Source organism: Lissotriton vulgaris, chromosome 8 (assembly GCF_964263255.1).
Source record: "Lissotriton vulgaris chromosome 8, aLisVul1.2, whole genome shotgun sequence".
Classification (NCBI taxonomy): domain Eukaryota; kingdom Metazoa; phylum Chordata; class Amphibia; order Caudata; family Salamandridae; genus Lissotriton; species Lissotriton vulgaris.
The window spans coordinates 1,227,490,465-1,227,510,863 of record NC_141696.1 but is presented as its reverse complement, the minus strand read 5'-3'; the positions used below and the strand labels follow the sequence as shown (position 1 = coordinate 1,227,510,863).

The 20,399-nt window shown below is 46.2% G+C and overlaps 1 protein-coding gene across 1 annotated transcript in view; it reads left to right on the top strand.

Moving 5' to 3' along the window:
- Positions 1-20,399, top strand: part of BRCA2 (BRCA2 DNA repair associated) — a 616,646-nt gene that overhangs the window by 217,780 nt on the left and 378,467 nt on the right. The window contains exon 16 of the mRNA XM_086935127.1: positions 19,909-20,099. Within this exon, the coding sequence (XP_086791253.1) occupies positions 19,909-20,099 (191 nt within the window). The remainder of the gene's footprint in view (positions 1-19,908; positions 20,100-20,399) is intronic.

Here is a 20,399-nt window from a genome sequence, read left to right as displayed (position 1 = left end):
CCTAAAAAGGGTGGTGCAGCCACAGTTAAATGTTATGTACTCCCAAAACTTCAAACCTTGTCTCTTATATACGACTTAACATTTTTTTTAAATTATATTTTTATTGCAGAGTTATAGACCACAGGATAAAAGTAAACAGCCAGTACACTTGTGGGCTCCCCCCGTCCAATGACAGTTCACAGTTGTACACAGCCATTCAGCCCGCATCCCGGAGGCCGGGCGGCATATCACATCGCTCGAAAGGAACACAGCACAGTGTACGTCCCATTGGGACCCTGGCGGAAGGTCGTTTTACGTATCTGCTTTTACCCCCCCACCCGCAACAACATTCCCGTCAGCCATCTCCGTGGGAATCAATGTAATCGCCCCTGCCGGGGACTGCTCTAGGCCATACGGGCCTTCGTACCAGGCCGTTCCACCCAATCAGTCTGCTCACCACTCGATACCCCCTGTCCCAGTAGTTCCAAGGCCTCAACCCGCAACCCTCCAATGGCTTCCGGCCCACCCCAAACCCCCCTACAACTAACCCCCCCAAACCCCCCCCCCCCTGGCAACTGCTAAGGTGTGCGCTTCGCTCTATTGAACTGGATGGGTCCACTACAGTGCGTAGTTCCATACTTCTGTGCTCGCCCCGCGGTGTCCAGCGGCTTAGTTCTCGCCGTCCTCATCCTCAACCAAAGCATCACGCAAAGCCTGTACCACTAACTCCCATGCACGCGCCGCATCCAGTACCTTCTCATTCCCCAACTTTACTGCTTGCTTCATCCGGAGCACGCTCTCGCAGTCAGACCACCGCAGCAACTCATTCTTCCATCTACGCAGTGAGGGACCTCCCCTGGACTTCCAGTGCCACGATATTTCCCTTTGTGCCAATATCAGACCCAGATCTATGAATTTACTTGTCACCTTGGTGTGCTTAGTATGCGGGAACCAGAGCAATAGGCACGCCGCCATGTCAAATTCTACCTCCCTGTCAGTCACCTCATTCAGGAGCTCCCCTACCTCCGCCCAATAGGTTCCCAGTTGTGGACACCCCCAAAACAAGTGGTCCATGTCCGCCCCTAGGGACGAACACCGGGGGCAACAGGCATCCGGCACCCGAAAGTACCGCTGTAGTTTCTCTGGAGTTAAGTAGGCCCTATGGAGCACATAGAAATGGACCTGCTGAAAGCGCGCGTTCCTGGTGCCCTTCCACGTGCGTCGCAGGATATGGCCCCATGCCGTATCCGGTATGGGCCGACCAACGCTCACTTCCCATTTAGCTTTGAGCCCATGGAGTGGTTCCAGCCCTTCGTTCAGCATCCTATTATGGAGGCACGTCACAGCCTTAAATGTACCGGCCGCCATCACCACATATTGGCACGCCATAGTCGTCGTGGGTTCCAGGAGCCCCTCTTTCCAGTGCTTTTGTATGGCAGCCACTACTGCCGCATGTAGGAGGAAGCCCCCCTCAGGCAGTCCGAACTGGTCCCGGAGCACGTCGAACGGCGCCAACGCCCCATCTATGTACAAGTCACCCACCACCTGCAACCCCGCCTCCTCCCAATCCAACAACGGGGACCAATCTCCTCCGTGCGGCAAAGCCGTCAACATCCCGATCGGGATCTCCGGGGCATAAGGCCGCGATGCCCTCGCTCTCCGAAGGCTCCTTTGCCAGCACAGCCGGAGCGTCCGCTCCTCCATGGTGAAGGCCCGTAACTCGAGCCGTTGCTGCATGATGATGTATGACAGCACGTGGCGCTGTATCCCCCGATCCCGGTCTTCCTCCGGCCCCCGGAACACCCTGGCTACGTTCTGCGTTAGGACCTGCAACTGCGCCGCTAGATAATACAGCTCAAGGTCGGGCACGGCCATGCCCCCTTCCAGCTTGGGGCGAAGTAGCGTGCTCAGGGCTATTCTGCGACGGCCATGCCCCCATAGAAAGCCAGTAATCATTGACCGCAGTTCCCTAAACACCCCCTGGGGAATCCAGACAGGCAGCGTTCGGAAATAATAGAGGAAGCGGGGGAGCGCCACCATTTTCAACAGTGCTATCCTGCCCAGGACTGTCAGCGGGAGGGTCGACCAGAAAGACAAGCTACCCCGTAGTGACCGGACACAACGGCCAATGTTACCCTCCAAAAGGTCAGCAGCCGAGTGGTAAATGCGGACACCCAAGTAGGTGATGCAAGAGGGTTCCCATGCCACACCCAAGTCGCTGCTAGGGGCCGGCGATCCCGCTCTCAGCGGAAACACGCAGGTCTTCGCCCAATTGACCTTAAGGCCCGACAGCCGGCCGAACTCGGACAACAGATCCATCGCTCCAACCAGTGCCCCCGAGGTGTCAGCTAGGTACAGGAGCAGGTCATCCGCATAGAGCGATATATAATGCCATTGCCCATCACTCACTATTCCCGCGTATCGGTCGCCTGACCTCGCGTGGACCGCCAGGGGTTCCATCGCCAGGGCAAACAACAGAGGGGAGAGAGAGCATCCCTGTCGTGTTCCCCTGCCCACCGGATACGCTGCAGAGACCAGGCCGCCCAATCGAACTCTCGCCGTTGCCGAGTTATACAAGACCCTCGTCCACCTTCGAAACCCGTCGCCCATGCCAAACCTCTCCAGCACTCCATCCAAGAAAGGCCACTCCAAGCTATCGAAGGCCTTCTCGATATCCACGGACAGAACCGCCGGCGCTCCCTCCCCATCCAAGATGGCGTCCATTATTCCCACCAGGCGGCGGATATTCATCGCCGTGCTCCTCGTGGGTATAAACCCGGCCTGATCCCTGTGCACCAGGCCCGTCATGTGCGGGGCCAGTCTAGTGGCTAGGATGCGACTCAGGATCTTATAGTCCACCGTCCGCATGGACAGCGGGCGATAAGACCTCACGTCCGCGGCATCCCGGCCAGGCTTGAGGAGCGGTACTATCAAGGCCTCCCGCATGGAGCCAGGCAAAGCCCCCTTCTCGAAGGCTTCCGTATACACCACCAGCAGCCTGGGCGCCAGAGCGTCCACATAGTGTTGATAGAACTCGATTGGCAGTCCGTCCACCCCGGGCGTCTTATTACGGGCCATATGTTTGATAGCCACTCGCATTTCCGTAAGCGTGACTGGGCTACCCAGGTCCTTCGCGTCTTCCTCGTCCAGGACCGGAAGCGGCCTCTCCCCCAGGTACTCCACGATGTCCTGAACCCCCACTCCCAACTGACTCCGGTACAAGTCCTCATAATATCCCCTGAAGCGGTCCAATACAGCTGCCTGGGAGTACACCATCTCTCCCTGCGCATTAGTAATGCTGAGGATCGGGCAGCCCCTAAGTTCCGGGTTAGCTAGTCTGGCCAAGAGGGTACCCACCTTGTCCCTTTCTGCGTGTGCCCTGATAATGTACTGCCTATAGTCATAACATCTCAAACGTTCCGTCTCCGCGGCTACCACTTCCTTCGCCTCCAATAACTGGGCCTGTAAACCTGGCCTAGTTGGCCTGCGGCGCTCCAAGTCCCTCAAAGATTCCTCCGCTTTCATTAGATCATTCAGCACAGTCGTCCGAGCATTCGAGAACCTGCCCAAGCACACCCCTCTCACCACCACTTTCATTGCATCCCATTCAGTAGACCTACTCGTCGCCGTTCCTTCATTCACACCGAAATAACTATCAATGCCTTGCCGGACCGCATCGTCGAACACAGAATCCTCTAGCGTCTCCGGCCGAAGCCGCCATGTTAGTATTACTGAGCGCTCCCTCTGCCACTGAATATGCACCAATAGGGGGTTATGATCGGATATAGTCCTAGCAAGATACTCCGCATGGGTAATCAATGGGGCTAGGGAGCTCCCGCAAAGCACCGAATCGATCCTGACATGTAGATCATGGAGAGCGGAATAAAAGGAGTAATCCCTGGTTCCCCTGTGCCTCTCCCTCCAGACATCCAGCAACCCCCACCGTTCATGCCAGTCCTTCCTGTGCGCGGCCAGCCTGCGCACAGGAGAGTCTACTAGGGGGGGATGGGACCTATCCAGAGCCACATCCGTAATCGAGTTGAAGTCCCCCCCTAGCACTATCGGACCCGCCAGGAAAGAGGCCAAGGACCCCGAGAGGCTATCAAAGTATCGGCCTTGGTCAGTGTTCGGTGCATAAACACAACAGAAAACCACATCCCGTCCATATAATCTCCCCTCCACCGCTACAAACCTGCCATCCGGATCCACTACCTGATTCAGCACTTGAAAGGGTACCCCCGCCCTCACCCAGATCAAGACCCCCCTGGCGTACGCTGAGTAAGTGGTGCCAAAAACCTGGCCCCGCCATCTTTTCTGCAAGGCAGCGCACTCTTTTTTGGTGAGATGAGTCTCCTGGAGCATAGCTATCTGAACCCCCCTGCGTACCAGGTATGCATGTACTTTGTGACGTTTCACCATAGTCCGCAGCCCCCGGACATTCCACGTTAGGCATTTCAAATTAGGTAATGTCCCCATTCCAATCCCGTACAGTCCGAATCAGATAACAACGGTCCATGACCCCCCCAATGCAGTTGCCCTCCCCCAAACAGCCCCAAAACTGAAACATTCCCCAAACCCCACACCCCAGGACAGAGCACACGAACCCAATGGCCGCCCCCATCCAAACCTTGATCCAACTTCTCACACACTTACCCTGTGGTCTCCACCACAGTCGACCTTAAGGGCCCAGGGGGGGTGAGTCGCCGCCGACCCCAGCTAGCGGAGCCCGCGTCCCGCCCTTCATCCCCTCCGAAACACACAGCTCCCCCACCCGGCAACCCGCCCCCCAGCAACAGGATATCCCCCTACCATGAAGTCCCGATCTAGTCCCGAGTCTTTCTCAGCCGCAGAAAATATCATCCGAAGTCTGTGGGGTCACTTTCGGCCCCTTCTGGCTCTCCGCCTCCGAAAGTTCCTCTCCTGTTCTGCTGCCTTCCCCTCCCGTGTCCGTTTCGGCCCGTTCACTGTTCTGTTGCGACCCTGTAATGGCCGCCGTCGCTGCGAGTGCATCCCTCTTCTCCGCCGCCATTTGAGCCTCCCGTTTCTCCCGCTGGCGCCTGTTGCGGGACCTGATGCGTTGTGACTGCCGCACCCGGGGCTGCTTGGGCTGGTCTCGCCGACTTTGGTGCGTCCTGTCCGTCCCCGCTCTGTACGACTCAAGCCATTGCCAGACTTCGTCCGGAGTCTGGAAAAAGTGTGTGGTGCCATCCATGATAATCCGCAGCTTGGCCGGGTAGAGCAAGGAGTACTGGATGCCTTCCTCCCTGAGCTCCTTCTTCACAGCAAGGAACGATGCCCTGTCCTTCTGGACCGCCTGCGTATAATCCGGAAAGATCGTTACCTTGCTGTTTTCCACCTCATAGGGGCCCGACATCCTGGCCCGCTGGATGAGGAGATCTCGGTCCTTGTAGTGGAGGAGCCGTACCACAATCGGTCGGGGGGGGGGCGGCCAAGCCCCGGCGGGCGAGCGGGCACCCGGTGAGCTCGCTCCAGAGTGAAAAATGGAGTAAGCCCCTCCGGCGCCACCACAGTGCGGAACCAGTTCTCCATGTAGGCCACCGCATCCTCCCCCTCAATCCGTTCCGGCAGGCCTACGACCCGTACGTTGTTCCGCCTATTGCGGCCTTCGGCATCCTCCGCCCTCCGCTCTAGAGTGTCCAGTCGGGCCAAAATGTCCGTGATCCTGTGCTCCGCGGTCACCACCGATGGCTTTAGGTCCAGCAACAGTTGGTCATGATCCTTGACCCGATCCGCCAGCTTCGCGTGATCCGCGCGTAGCAGCCCCAGGCCCGTGGCCACTTGGGCAATGTCATTGTGCAACGCCTCCTTAGTGGAGGTGATCGCCTCAAGGATGGCATCCAAGCGCCGGTTCAGCCGCTGTTCCTGGTCAAGCTCCCGGGAGGGACTCTCACTCAGCCGGGTCGATGTCGCCGAGTCCCCCTCGCGGCTCCCGGGCATCGGCCCTCCGATCGCCGCCATGTCAGGGCACTGCGTCACAAGTCCGGTCACCCGTTCTGCCGGCACGCCCGTGGGTCCGTACCGGCCACCAGGCACCGGGCAGTGCTATGTCCCCGCCGACGGTCTCAGGAGCAATGGCCAGGCAGACGAGCTCCGTTCCGTCACCCCCCTTGGGCCTGTGGGGGGAGGATGAGTCATAGGGCGGTGGCCGACGAGAGCCCCTGATCTTCTGGGTGAATCGGGCAGCGCCCCCCGGTCTCAGGGCGTCGCGCCGCCAATCCTAGTGCGTCGGGTAGCCGGGTGCAGGGTCCCCCGTTACTTGGTGACAGCCGGACTCAGGGCTGAGGTTCGGGACCGTCCGACCTCCTCGCCGCCATTTTCTTCACACCCCGGACTACACCTCGGCCGCCTCTTCCCTCGATCTCCTCGGGGCCAGCAGTCCCCCAGCGACTCTCCGATTACGTCCAGCTGTCCCCTTACACTTCAGAGGGCAGGAACGTCGTCTCCGGGTCGCCTAGGGTCCCGAAAAACAGGAGAATTAGCGGGATTCCGCGCGGAGCTGCGAGCTCACGCCGCCATCCCGATCGGCGTCCAAGCCACGCCCCCATATACGACTTAACATTCAACCCAGAAGTCAAAGTGCTTTGAATGCCTTCTTTTAAAAAACATAATTTGCCCTTTCAACTAATCCATTAAATGGTGTGCTATACAAAGCAAACATTAGCTGCTTCATACCAATGAACTTAAAAAATTATTTAAAAAAATGTTTTCAGACAAGAATGTTGTGCCAACGGAGTCCTTGGTTATCCCTTCCAGCGTGATCAAAATTTTCAGGGAACTCAATCCCAACATCAGAGGTAGTCAAGCTCACAAATGAGTATTGAATCCACATTGAAAAGCAGCCGGCTGGTACAGTTAAGTATTTCACATCTGGTGGCAATAGATTACGCGGTCCTGTAAAGTCAATAGACAACTTATCCCAAGGCCCACCAGCAAGTAATGCAGTTTGAAATGGCTGTCTGATCCCTTTCTAGTTTATATCTGATAATAGCCATTCTTTTCAATTATTAACAAACACAACAACTTGTGCTTCTATTGAAGGCCACCAATAATGTGCCTTATGCTGTTTAGCTGTAACCCCAGTGTGAGAAATTTTAAGAAGTTTGCTGTTTATCTTTTCTGGAGGAAAAATCAAAATTTCCCTAAAAGCAATACCATTTTCAATTGATAGTTCAAAGGAACATGGGTAACCTTCACAATTATTTATTCGAGTTTCTCTCATATGGCCATCTCTATATTCACAATTTCTTAACCTCTTCAAGGATGGAATCCTTTTCTATAAACTCACGAATTTTCAGGTGTATTTAAATGGGATCATAAAAAGCATTCATTCACTGGGCAAAAGAGCTAATGATTGGTGCAGACTGAACCATTACCCTATGCAGTTCACTGTCATGGATGAAAGCAAAGTGTAAATGATACTCGGACAGACCAGTAGCATAACAAATTTGATCCACTTTCCCTCTATGTATCTATATGGATATATATTTATATATATGGATGTAATTATTATTTAAGGGTTTGTCAGAGCCAGTAACCAACAACAGAATCATTCCCTACAAACGTAATTTGACATTTCATGTAACAAAATAACTATCTGTAGACTTAAATACACATAAGTAATCTTCCCTGAAGTGCCTGTTGATTTTAACATATGCGTTCCACAGTCAACAGCTCAAGTCGAATGTTTATTTTAGCTTTTGATAATAAGGAGATCAGACCTATGACAATAAATATTTTTTTCCTAGTGGAACAATCAGGCCTGTAGCTGTTATCAGTGGTTTATCACCATAACCAACTGAGCATACGCTATCCTACAAGCCAACCATGAGGCATACAGTCATACACTTGCACAGTATACAAAATTACAGTTGGTGAAGTAATACTATTTTTTCTCAGAGGGCCTTAGGAAGATTCTGACAGTATTAACCTTCCATATTCATGGTTTTCCATTGAAAATAACCAGACCAGAAATTTTGCCTAATATGGTGATCCGTGAGATTCCATGTAGCAAATACCCATCTGTAGGCTTTAATGCAGAGTAATAACAATCTACCCTTAAGCGCCTATTGACTTTTAAATATGATTTTCATAATCAATATGTCAGGCCTAGTGCATTTATTGTAATTTTCAGTATTAACAATGAAGCCTATAACTTTTATCTTTGACTTGTCACCATAAGCCACTCAGATCTACTGTGTTGGTTTATAAGCTTTCACACAAGCCAACCATCAGGTATACTGTAATAAAAGAACAAATATGTACAAAATATAGTTTTCAAAATAATGCAAAATCTCTACTAATAGAACCTAATGAGGATTACCATAGTTCAAACTGTCTATCCTCGTGGTTTGCTCAGGTGGGTCACCTAGCACCAAAACCCTTGATTACTACAGTAATCTGTGAAATTCCATGTTGCAAAATACATCAGACCTGAGGAATCTGACATAACTTTTCCCAGTGAACTGATAAGGCCTCTATCTTGTATTCATGCCTTGAAGCTATATACAACCTAAGCCTACAAAAGACCACAGAAGCTGGCAATCATTAGGCATACATTTATAAAATTGCAAATAATATACAGCCCCTATCAAGAGGGCCTAACAATCCTCAAGGTGAAATCCTACTCCCAGGGTTTTTCAGTGTGGGTGACCCATGACAAACCTTGCTACAATGGTAATCTGTGAGATTACCTTTCTATGGCATGTATCATAATGGTATAGAAATTCACTGTTAGGTGCCTAAGGGCTTTACCATATGCCTTTCACATTAAATAAGCTAGGCCTCCTGCCTTTGCAGATCATGAACCACTCTTCCCCTGCAGAGCCACCATATTCCAGATTTCTGACTGCATGTCTTGTCTCCCTGAGCGTTGTTTCAGATTTGTCTACTTTGGACCTTTGCCTTCTCTCAAGAGAGAAAACTCTAGACTGCTACTGCTCCGAATTACTGTTTTCTTCAGTATTTTACATCATGTCAGAGGTATTTAGGAAGAGGCTTTTTGGGACTGCGTATCTTGTGGAAAGCCATGATTTTTCTCAGAAGAGCCCCATAAGGAGTGTCTATACTGTTACATCCTCATCACAAACCTAAGGACTTTAAATATTGCAGAACCTTTTCTGCCAAAACATTGAATGACAGGGAAGCCAGACTAAAACTATGGCTCCAAAAGAAGAAGTCCCAGTCAGAACCTGGTTCTGATAAGTGTCCACGTCGCTTTCCATCGAAGCCCAAACACAAGCGCTCTACCTCTTGACAAAAACCCCCAAAAACTTACAGCTATAGGTAAAACCTCTGAGTCTGTAAAATCAGTCACTAAGGACTCTTCTTTAAGTTCCCCTCAGAACAAATCTTCTGCCCCTTCTTCTGTGCCTGTCACTCCTCAAAAGGAGTCATTGTTGACAAAAATTATATCGTTGATGGATCCGTCGACCACGACAGCTGTAATCAACAAGAACTTCATTGACAGTATGTTTTCTTTCACTTTCAGTCACCACAGCATCGACAGTGACTCCAACAACGTCGACAACAGTGATGAGAGAATGAAATCGGTGATGATGACCACCTCGTCCATGGCGTTATCGGCGGCTACTTTTAAGTCGCCGGCTTTGAGACCAACATAGTTGGCCATAACAATACAGAATAAGATCGGCTGCATCTCACAGTTATGACTCTTTCCAAGAGCACTAACCTAATGAGGAGCCTTATGAGGAACACCAGGGCTCAAGGGAGGATACCATTTCAATGCCTATCTATTTGGTCACAGACTTGAGGCATATCCATGACTACTACAAGCATGTTCCAGAAGCAATGCGCTAATACCACTCACTCTGGGTTGCTCAAAGACACCTGGCACAACAACTCTACCTAGGAGTCTCGTGCCGGTTTGCACACAACAGAACAGGACAATGCTACTTCCTATCACCATCAGGGATGATTATTTCGATAGGGACATTGATGGCCAACCCCAGGAGTGGGACCTACTTCAGGACCCAGCTACATTGGGTCAGGAGTGGGATGACTAAGTTGCCCCTTTATCACCAGCAAGTTCTCCTCCTGTGGACATAGGAGGGTTCATAAATTACTAGAATGTGCTGTCAAAAGGTTTGATCTGCCTCTCCCAGTAAAACAGACCAAATGCTTTCTGTATGATTTTAAGGACTCTGCAAGAAAATCCATCTGATCTATTCCCATTGTCAGCTGGATTTGGAAAGCAGGTCTTAAATTGATGAACTCTGCATCCATCATTGTTGTTTTTCCCCGGCTCGACAAAAAATATTAAGCTCCAGATACTTTGACGGCCTGTTTGGTAGGTCATACTTGCCCCAATTCGCTAGATATGCAGGCTGAAGAGCGATGCTCCAGGAATCCTTCTGCCCCCTGTTCAGGCTCACCAGATAAGGCAGGAGGCTAGATAACATTGGCAAGCGATTCATAGGAATGGCAGCTAAATACATCAGGGCTTCGAATGCGCTGGCCATTCTAGGTCGCTACACCCGTCAAATGTGGTCCAATCCATTGACCTTCATGGAGTTCCTACCGGATGGCAAGAAAAGAGATCTTGCAAGAAGGTACTAATGCGTCCTCCAAACATATAGATACTACCATAGACATCTCCTCAACTGCATTTAGGCAGATGTCCGGTGCGGCAGTATTGCATCGACAGGGGGTAAAAAGCGACCTCTTTCTGCCCTTAGGTACAAACAAAAATTCTAGATTTGCTGTTTGATGGGAGAATTTGTTTGGGAAACACGTAGACACCGCTCCGTAAGCATCCAAAGCTGATACAGATACTGCACGTTTCCTGGGAACGTTGCAGCAATGGAGCTTTTAGTCCTTTCGCGGAGGAAGAGGATTATTTGTTCAAAGGCATTCCTATCAGTCCTAAAGATAAGTTCATATTCACAGCAGGGGTAAAAACCCCAATACACTGGGCAACAATAATACAGGGCTTCCACCACTTCTACATACTCAAGACAGCCAAAAGGAAGACAACCCCCGGCTGGGGGAAAAGGATGCCCCTAGAAGACAGGGACAATTCTTTCAGGCACTAGTCACCTCGCAATCCCAAGACCAGCCATTGAGCCACCATCTCTGTCTTTTACGATCAATGGGAGAGCATCTCTTCAGACAAATGGGTGTTAGACATCATGATCACACTTTGAATTTGTTCAAAAGCCTCCCAATAATCCCCCCTCCCAAGAATCCTCTCTTTCTTAAAGCAAGAGATACTTTTGTTACTCTCAAAGGGACCTATAAAGGTAGTTCATTTGCAGCAGTGCAGCAAGGGTTTCTACTCAATTTCTTCCTCATCAAGAAAAAGTCTGGGAAATGGAGACATGTCACGGTTCTCAGGCAGCTGAACACGTATATAAAAAAACAGCCTTTCAGAATGCTGTCTCCACAAGAAAATGTATTGCTGGTCCACAAAGGGGATTTCATGACGTCTCTCAATCTCTTAGAAGCATATTTCCAAATTCCCATTCATGTGAAACATTCCTGAGGTTTGAGGTGGAAGGGTCCCGCTACCAATTCAAGGTTCTCCCTTTTGGCCTAAGATATGCTCCCAGAGTCTTCATGAAGAGTACGGCTCTGGTGGTTGCTTTCTTAAGACGAAACGGGCACCAGGTATTTCCTTACCTGGACAACTGGTTGGTCAAAGGTCCCCCAGTCCTTTCTGCAAAAAGATCCACCTTGGCCTGTCGGGAGCTGTTCCAGTCTCTGGGGCTGAAATTTAATGTAGAAACACCATTGTCGCCAAAGCTTACCCGACTGCAGAGAGAGTTCAGAAAATAATGTAGACAGCTACTTTTGCAAAAAGAAAGTTAACTTCATTGAGAATGCTCAGGTCAATGTTGGGGGGATGCTGTCTTTGTGCATTCCGTTAATTCCAAATTGTCATCCGCACATAAGACCTTTGCAGGGACAATTGGATACACAATGGACACAGATTCACGGTTTGTTCGACATGATCAACATCGCCCCTACAAGGAAGCAAACTTTGTCATTGTGGGGAAAGACAAGCAATATCTCTCTCAAGTCAGCACAACCATGTTTCATAATGACAACGAGCGCTTCCTTGGAAGGGGGGGGGGGACTCATCTTTAAGAGCTGTAAATACACAGAAAATGGTTCTTTACCAAAAAGCACAAATGCACATCAATCTTCTAGAACTAAAGGCTGTATTCCTGAGTATACAATTGTTTTACCCAGAATTTGCAATTCCTCTATCCTGATTTTAACAGACAACACCACCACCATGTTCTATCTCGCCAAGCAAGAAAGAACAAGATCAAAACAGCTCTCCTCTCAAGCCCAACAAATATGGAGTGGTTACTTCCGCGCTGTGTCTATCTGCATGTCGAACGTGTCCCAGGGATAGAGAACCAGTGAGCCGAGACTCTAAGCAGAACAACAAGTCAGTGCCATGAATGGGAATTGAATCAGAAACAGTTGTCTCAGATCTTCAAACAGTGGGGTTACCCCAAATCTGGATCTATTTGCAACTCTCTTCAACAAGAAATGCAAAATGTTTGCAAACCGGTTCCTCCAGAGAGGGTAATGGGGAATGCGCTTCAGATAAAATAGACAAGCATGTTCGCCAATGCATTTCCTCCCTTTCCTCTCATGCCCAGGGTGATTCGCCAAACGAAGAAGGAACCATGCTGTCTCATTCTTATAGCTCCTGCATGGCCGGGACTATATTGGTGCACAGAGCTTCTCCTCCTATCTGTTACGTCCACTCATACAGTTTCAGCTGATAGAGAATTTCATTTCCTTGAACAGGGGTCAGGTATTGCATCCTCATAAAAAATTTCTCGATTTGACAGCATGGCGCTCCACGACAATTCGTTTGGATCGCTTAGTATCTCAGTGAAATGCAAATCTAGCCTGGAACAGTCATATGGTTTTTCCAGCATAAATCTTATGTGGCAAAATGGAAAAGGTCATACTACTGGTGTATCACAAATAATAGGCACCCTTTTCGCTCTTCTCTAGAACAGCTATTGCCATATTTTCTTTTCCTGGTAAAGTTTGGCTTGGCGCACTCATCAATAAAAAGCACTTAGCAGCAACTTCGAGATCCCAGAGAAGAACAGGTGAATTTTCTCTGTGGTCTACTAAACTTGTTAAAGAATTCATGAAAAGCTTATTCAGGGCTTTTCCAGCAGTAAAACCTCCTGCAATATCCTAGCAGCTGAATACGGTTCTTTCCCAACTCATAAAATCTCCATCTGAACCGATCCATAAAGCACATATGAAATATCTGTTGTGGAAAATTGCCCTTCTGTTGTCCCTCATATCAGCCAGAAGGTTCAGTGAAATGTAGGACTTTACAGTCACTGACCCTGTAGTACAATTCGGAGAGAATAAAGTTGGAAGCACTCAAATGTGGCTGTTACAATTCCTGTACTCCGTGTGGAGCCTAAGCCTCGCTCTCGGTAGGACTCTATATTCTCTTTTTTGTTGATTACACAAGGTCAGGTGACACTGTCACTGTCAAACCAAACCTGAAAATTCATGTAGGTAGATGACTGCCCTCCTCTCATCTGTGCTGCTGCCATAGAAAAACACTATAAATGATCTAGTTTTTATATATGTCACTCATAGAGAGCCTCTATGTTTATTTGTTTCTGAAAGTCATAATTCCTTGCTATGACATTACAACAGTTGATAACAAAACAGGTTATCAACTGTTGTATTGTCATTCTGGGACAGGTGACCGGGCTTTCTGAGATCCTCTCATTGCAGCTCTGCTTGTCTGCTGTGATTGAAAGCAGAGAAAACAGGTGCAGGGGAGGGGGAATGGAAGGTAGGGAAAGTAATGGGTTTTTGTTAAGAACAGCATGTAAATTATTTATTTTTCACATTTGCGCTAGTGAGGAGACGGCTTTCTCTGTACAGCTCTCCCAGTGTCCTCTGCCCCTGCGCAGTAGTTGAAGGCAGGGCCAAAGGATTTTAGGGGCCATGCATAACATAACATTATAGATGGATAAAAAGTAAATTACAGAGATGTTTTTCACATTGGGGATCTGAGTGACATCATTGACACGTCGAGCTTCGCTCTTGTCTATTTGACGTCACTCAGACCCCTCTGTGAAAAAATCCCAGTAATTCAGTGCTTCCCATCTATAATTGTAAATGTCTAAGACACTTAAGTGATTTTTTTCTATTGTGGGTTAGGGATGCACTAGTTTCCTCTTAATTACCTATGTTTTAACCAAAACTCCAAATGGTGCTGCGACCAACAAGGGATGTCACCCCCTGTGTACTGAAGTCCAAACTACATACAAGCTGTGTGGCTTGCAACAGTCGCGCACCTTTCACAAGGTCTGTTACCACAATTATACTCTCAAACAAATTAACTAATTGCTCATTTCAGTTTCACTGCTATAGTTTATAGTTCATTTTTCATTGCAATAAACCAATCATCATGATTACGTACATTGTATTTACAATGAATCAACTGATATCTGTACAAATTTCATTCTTGTACATATTACATAATTCAACAAGTTGGCTGTACAGTTAACATCTCCATAGTTGATGCCCAATGCATTTCGGAACCAAATGGTTCCTTCCTCAGGGGCTAATCTGTAAGAAACATAAGATAAACTTGTGTTAATGTCCATGGGTATCATTGTAGTGTGTGTTCTGGTATTACCTAGACGTGTGCCTACCTTATGTGTTGATAAAGTGATCGTCCTTAAAGGTACCAAAACTTCAGACCTAAAAAAACCAAAGATGACACTAAGACTCCATGCATGACTACGCTCAATATGTCGCAATGATATACTCTGCTGGATAAACCTAAAACAAGATAACTTACCATCCGATACCGTAGCACTGAGATGGTGATTACTGTAAAAAACAATGTATAAAACAAATCAAATATCTTTCTCGCGCCAAAGTAATGGTGATGACACTTTCAACTTTATGAAATGCTTACCTTATACTCCCTTGTCTGTTGCGAGATGCTGTGAGGACACATAAAAAACCACATCAAAACAAAATCGACAATAGTCAGCTTAGTGCCGCTATACCATGTGTTGCTCACAATCTGGCCTGAAAGATGTAAAAAAGCTCTTACCCCAATGTGTTCTGATGGAGCCCAAAAACTAAAATTCTTTATAAATGATGACACAATCCACTATCACACTTACCAATCAATACCAGGCCCATAAACATAGAGAGTGAGGTGAATGGATACTATATGTTTGTTTAAGACATTCATAATAAACAAGACCAGCTTGTCATTTTAAAAAGTTTATTTAAACATATTTAAGAAAACTTAGGTTTGGAACTTTATTAAGCAAGCATTAGAAAAAGTCATAAGTAAGTTTTATTCAGCATTTTATAAAGAGAGTTTAATTCAAGATAATATTATTAATTAGCAGAAATAAGTGAAAAAGAACATTTCCAAAACCTAACTAACTATTCTGTCTCTACCCTCATCGCCTGAAAACAAAGTCTTAAAAAGTTACATTTCTTACGTGTAATCAACGGACAGCAGAACACGTCCTTCTGGAATCAAGAGCGTAAGCCAAAAGTTTGCAGCTAACGCCTATTCTTATACTCTAAAATAAGCTGAGCTAACTATTTTTCACATTCCAACAGCTGAATTCTGGCTCTCCATTGGCTGAATCACCTCACGCCACAGTAAACTGTGACATCTTCCACCACGAGACCAGGCTTTACACAAAGTCATTGTTCATGCACAGAATCCTGGCGACAGTTCCTTAATCTGCTACATTTTGTAGCAAAAATGTTCAAGCAAAACAAAATCTTGTCACGTCTCTTCCTTTTAGCCTTGAGCCAGACCGTTCTGAGCTTTCGTGGCACATCCAAACCCACTCCACAGAGTTGACTTTAGCAGTTCATTTTCTAAAGACTTCACAATAAAAGGCTTTTCTTCCACTTCAGAATAAACTTTCTCCTGTGGCTTAGCATCAGCAGGCCTTTTCTGCGCTGCTTCTGATTGCGTCACTGCGCCACTTTCAGCTTGCGTCACTTTTTCAGAAAACTATTATTTAAACAAACACAAAAGAATAATTAATTCAGGTAAAACAAACCCTTCTGTACCACCCAGCCCTTGCTAATTATTAATTATCCCACTAATAAAAAGACATTTAGCAAAAGCAAACATTTAAAGCAGCACATAAAATATCCACCATTCTTCATGTAGTCCAGCTTAATGTTTCTGAAAGAGTAAAAAGATGATTAAATAATACACAGACAGACAAACACAACATAAGACAAGACTTACATGTAAGCACATATAAAAGCACATGCCATGAATGATCAGCTGCATATTAATAGTGACAAAGACAATAGGACAGACATAACAAACAGCACAATATTAATAAAGTGTTACAAAAACAGACTTGCAAATGCAACAAGAGCACATTTAATTAGTTTCCCGCGTGTTCATGTGTGGTGCAAACTTAATCTAGGTTGGTTTAATCAAACAAATCATGGTTCTCACCGCTTTAAACAGTCATTTATTCAGACTTGCACAATGGTTTTAAATTCTAAAGTAGTTGTGCCACAATCCAGATGAAAGCTGAGACACCCATAATGTAAATAAACAACTCGGCAGTCAGTTGCAACTCGGACACCAAGCCATTCACAGCACAATCTTGCTGTGACACTATGGGAGCCACAACGAATCACAGCACAGCTCTGCTGTGACACTCCGGCACATTAACTAATCAGGGCGCTGCCCTGCTATGACACTGCAGCACCCTGACGAATGAGAGCGCAGCAGCTGTGACGTAGTCAGCTGCTGCAGCTGGCAGCTCTCCCCTTTCACTCCTCACTCAGTAAACAGCCCCTCCCTTCAGAATTTTCGATCGGGACCCTAAAATGCTCATAAAATAGCGCAGAATTCTTTAAAAATACTTTTAGCAACGTGGAATACCTTAATTATAACCTAATTAACTCAGAACACTCCTAAATGTTCCTAAATGCATTAAAATAGCACAGATCACCCTTTTGTACATTTCAACTAGCTTAGCATCAGTAGGCCTCTTTTAGAAGGCGTCAATTTTCTGCGCCACTTTTTGCTTGCGACGCTGCGCCACTTTCAACCTGCGTCACTTTCCAGAAAACTATTATTTAAACAAACACAAACGAATAATTAATTCAGGTAAAACAAATCCTTCTGTTACCCACCCTTTCCCTGCTAGTAATTAACCCATTAATAAATGACAACTAGCAAAAGCAAACAAATAAAGCAACACATATAATAACTACCATTCTTCATGTAATCCAGCTTTATGTTTCTGAAAGAGTAAAAAGATGATTAAATGATACACAGACAGACAAACACAACATAAGACATACATATAAGCACATATAAAAGCATATGCCATGAATGATCAGCTGCATATTAATAGTGACAAAGACAATAGGACAGACATAACAAACAGGACAATATTAATAAAGTGTTACAAAAACAGACTTGCAAATGCAACAAGAGCACATTTAATTAGTTTCCCGCATGTTCATGTGTGGTGCAAACTTAATCTAGGTTGGTTTAATCAAACAAATCATGCAAACACTCATTAATATATTAATTCAAATTATGAGAGTATGACATCACAAGCTAGAATAAAATATTTTCTAAAGCTCGCTCTATCAGTTCAATATCGCTGTGATCTGTAATAAACAGCAACAAATCAATCTCTAGATCAAGCGAGATAAAAAGATACTCACGACCTAAACTCTCATTGCGATTATACGCCTTATACCTGTAAAATATGCCAAATCTTGCTCTATACTCGATAATCTCCAAACCGCTACGACCCCGCCAACGCGATGCTCCTACTTTTGCGTGCAACTGATGACGGACAATACATAACAACCGCGGAGGCCATTTTGAAATGGTCTGATTAAAACACATTGGGGTTCTGAGTGACATCATTGACACGTCGAGCTTCGCTCTTGTCTATTTGACGTCACTCAGACCCCTCTGTGAAAAAATCCCAGTAATTCACTGCTACCCATCTATAATTGTATATGTCTAAGACACTTCAGTGGCATTACAATATCCAATGTGTGACCCTGAAAGTTCAAGCTCAGGCAGGTGAATAAATAGACAAAATGATCACAGCTGTGTGGAGTGCAAGTTTTTTTTGTGTGCACACAATGTCTGCCCTCTTAGAACATGTAATATTGGCTCCCAACTTGTTACAGAGCCAACACCCCTTTCCTAGTGATTCTCACATAATTGTCTGTTGATAGATGTGCTGTTAAGCCAGCCCATAAAAAGGGTCACTTTTAGTAGAGGTCGTACAAAGCCTTAATTGCCAAATGGCCCAATGTCATTAACATCATCCCATGCTTCCCTTGTGTTTTAGAAAATAACACTTTGGATGCTGGGCAATGCATTAACCCGTTTAACTTAAAAATATGGGGATAACAGTTCCTACACAAATTCTCTGCTGCTGGAAATAAAAAGCAGCATTGGCAAAGCAAAAAGGTCTTTCCTTTATACTGCGAATGCTGGGTTGTTGATTTTACTAATGATTGCAAAGTATTGTTTTAAAAAATAAAAGCATATTTCAAAATAATAGAGGAAAATCAAGCACATAACTTGTGGTATCTCAAAACTGTACATTGAATTTAATATTTCTAATCTTTATAAATAGCATGGTTTATTTTTCAAGTACTTTTCACTTCTGAAAATCACTATAGAATTTAGAAAAATAAAGAAGTTACAGAATGTAAAGGGGTAAAGGGAAACACTTACCAATGCCTAATTTACTTTCTACAGGATTCAACCATTTGCTCCTCTGCTGTAGCAGAAAGGGCAGATGTATGCCCCTCCAGGAGAAGTGTCACGCTAAGACCACTTTCTGCCTCTGGCATTATCTGACTTTTAGTGCAGCAGGTGGACCTTCCCCTGCCGCCCCCCCCCCCCCCCCCCAACATGTGCAATAACATTTTTTGTGTGCCAAAGCATGTGCTTTCATGCAATATGCAGATACAAGAGATAAAAGAAAAATAACCCTTAAAATCTACTCTTCCGCCATCCCCCTTCCCAATTACTCCTGTTTAGGTGCAGGATGCTAGCTAGGGTGTAGTTGAGTGGTGAAAGCATGTAAGGGAGGGAATTAGAAAACACATGCAATGCTCACGGAGCACTGTAAAAAGTAGGCTTCCTAAGTTTGAGCACACACAGTTGTTCTTGTTGCAAATTTCTCTGCAACATATTTCTAAGAAACAAATGTATAAGTTGACTGTTAGATTTTGCTTTTCATGACTCTGCCCCTCATGACTCTGCCCCACATGACTTCTCTCCCTTTCTTGTGCCACACATTGACCCCCAATTTATAGGTTCCTAGGGTAAATGTTTTCCAGTTTAAGCACTGCTTTAACCCTCTAAAACAGTCTTCATGAAGTATGGCAAAATAATTCAAAGGTGTACGAATGTTGTGTAGATTTCTCTAATACAGCAAATGTTTTCCTACATCAGTGTGGTTCACTATAAGTACAATCTGTACCTGGGTCTGTAAAATAGATATGCCCACTCCCCCTCTTGCTTTTTCCTCTACCCTTTTCCTCTCCCTTTCCTTCTACTCCTTTCCTTTCCCCTCATTGCCAGGTACAAATTAGTCTGTAACATCTTGTGTAAAAATAATTTGTAGAGATGACTGGAACTGTTCCTAAATAAAGTTCAGAAAGACCCATTAAAGACAACAGTTTCCTCCGTGTGTGCTGAGTTAACGTGGAATCCTACTCATCATCGCCTCTCGGCTTCTTTCATCTGCTGGCTAGAATTTATTCAGATGTGGATACTTTGAACAATGCCTTCTTTCTGCTAGTTTTACCCATAGCTGCTGGCGAGTTCATATGTTAGTCTATGTTTGAAAACAGCATTTTAAATTAATCTTTTTTTCTAAATAGGTCTAAGAGAAATGATTGAAAATCTACACTGTGCTCGAGATATGCAGGCAATGAGAATTCGAAAGAAACAAAGACAAAGAATCCGCCCACAGCCGGGTAATCTGTACACGGCAAAAACATCTACTTCTGAAAGATTCTCTCTTGAAGCAGCGGTGGAAGGGAAATGTCCCTTCTCGTATTCCCTGGAGCAGGTACGTTGTAAATTCCTTGCAACTGAAGAAAAGTTTCTTCTACACCCAAATTACCCATTGAGTTATTTATTTTTGCTTTAGTGGAATTTGTTTTTTTCAAGATATCACTCCTGATGTTTTCCCAGATGTAGCTGCTATGTAACATGCTCTTACATTCTGGCTTTCCTGTTCTGATGGCTGCAGCTTTCTGCAGATCTCTCGCCTAAAGAAGGTTTCAGTTTTAGACTAGTCCCAGCAATGACTCTTTAGCCCTGCCTGGTGGCACCACACTTCACCAGCCATAACTCTGCTTCCGGTTGG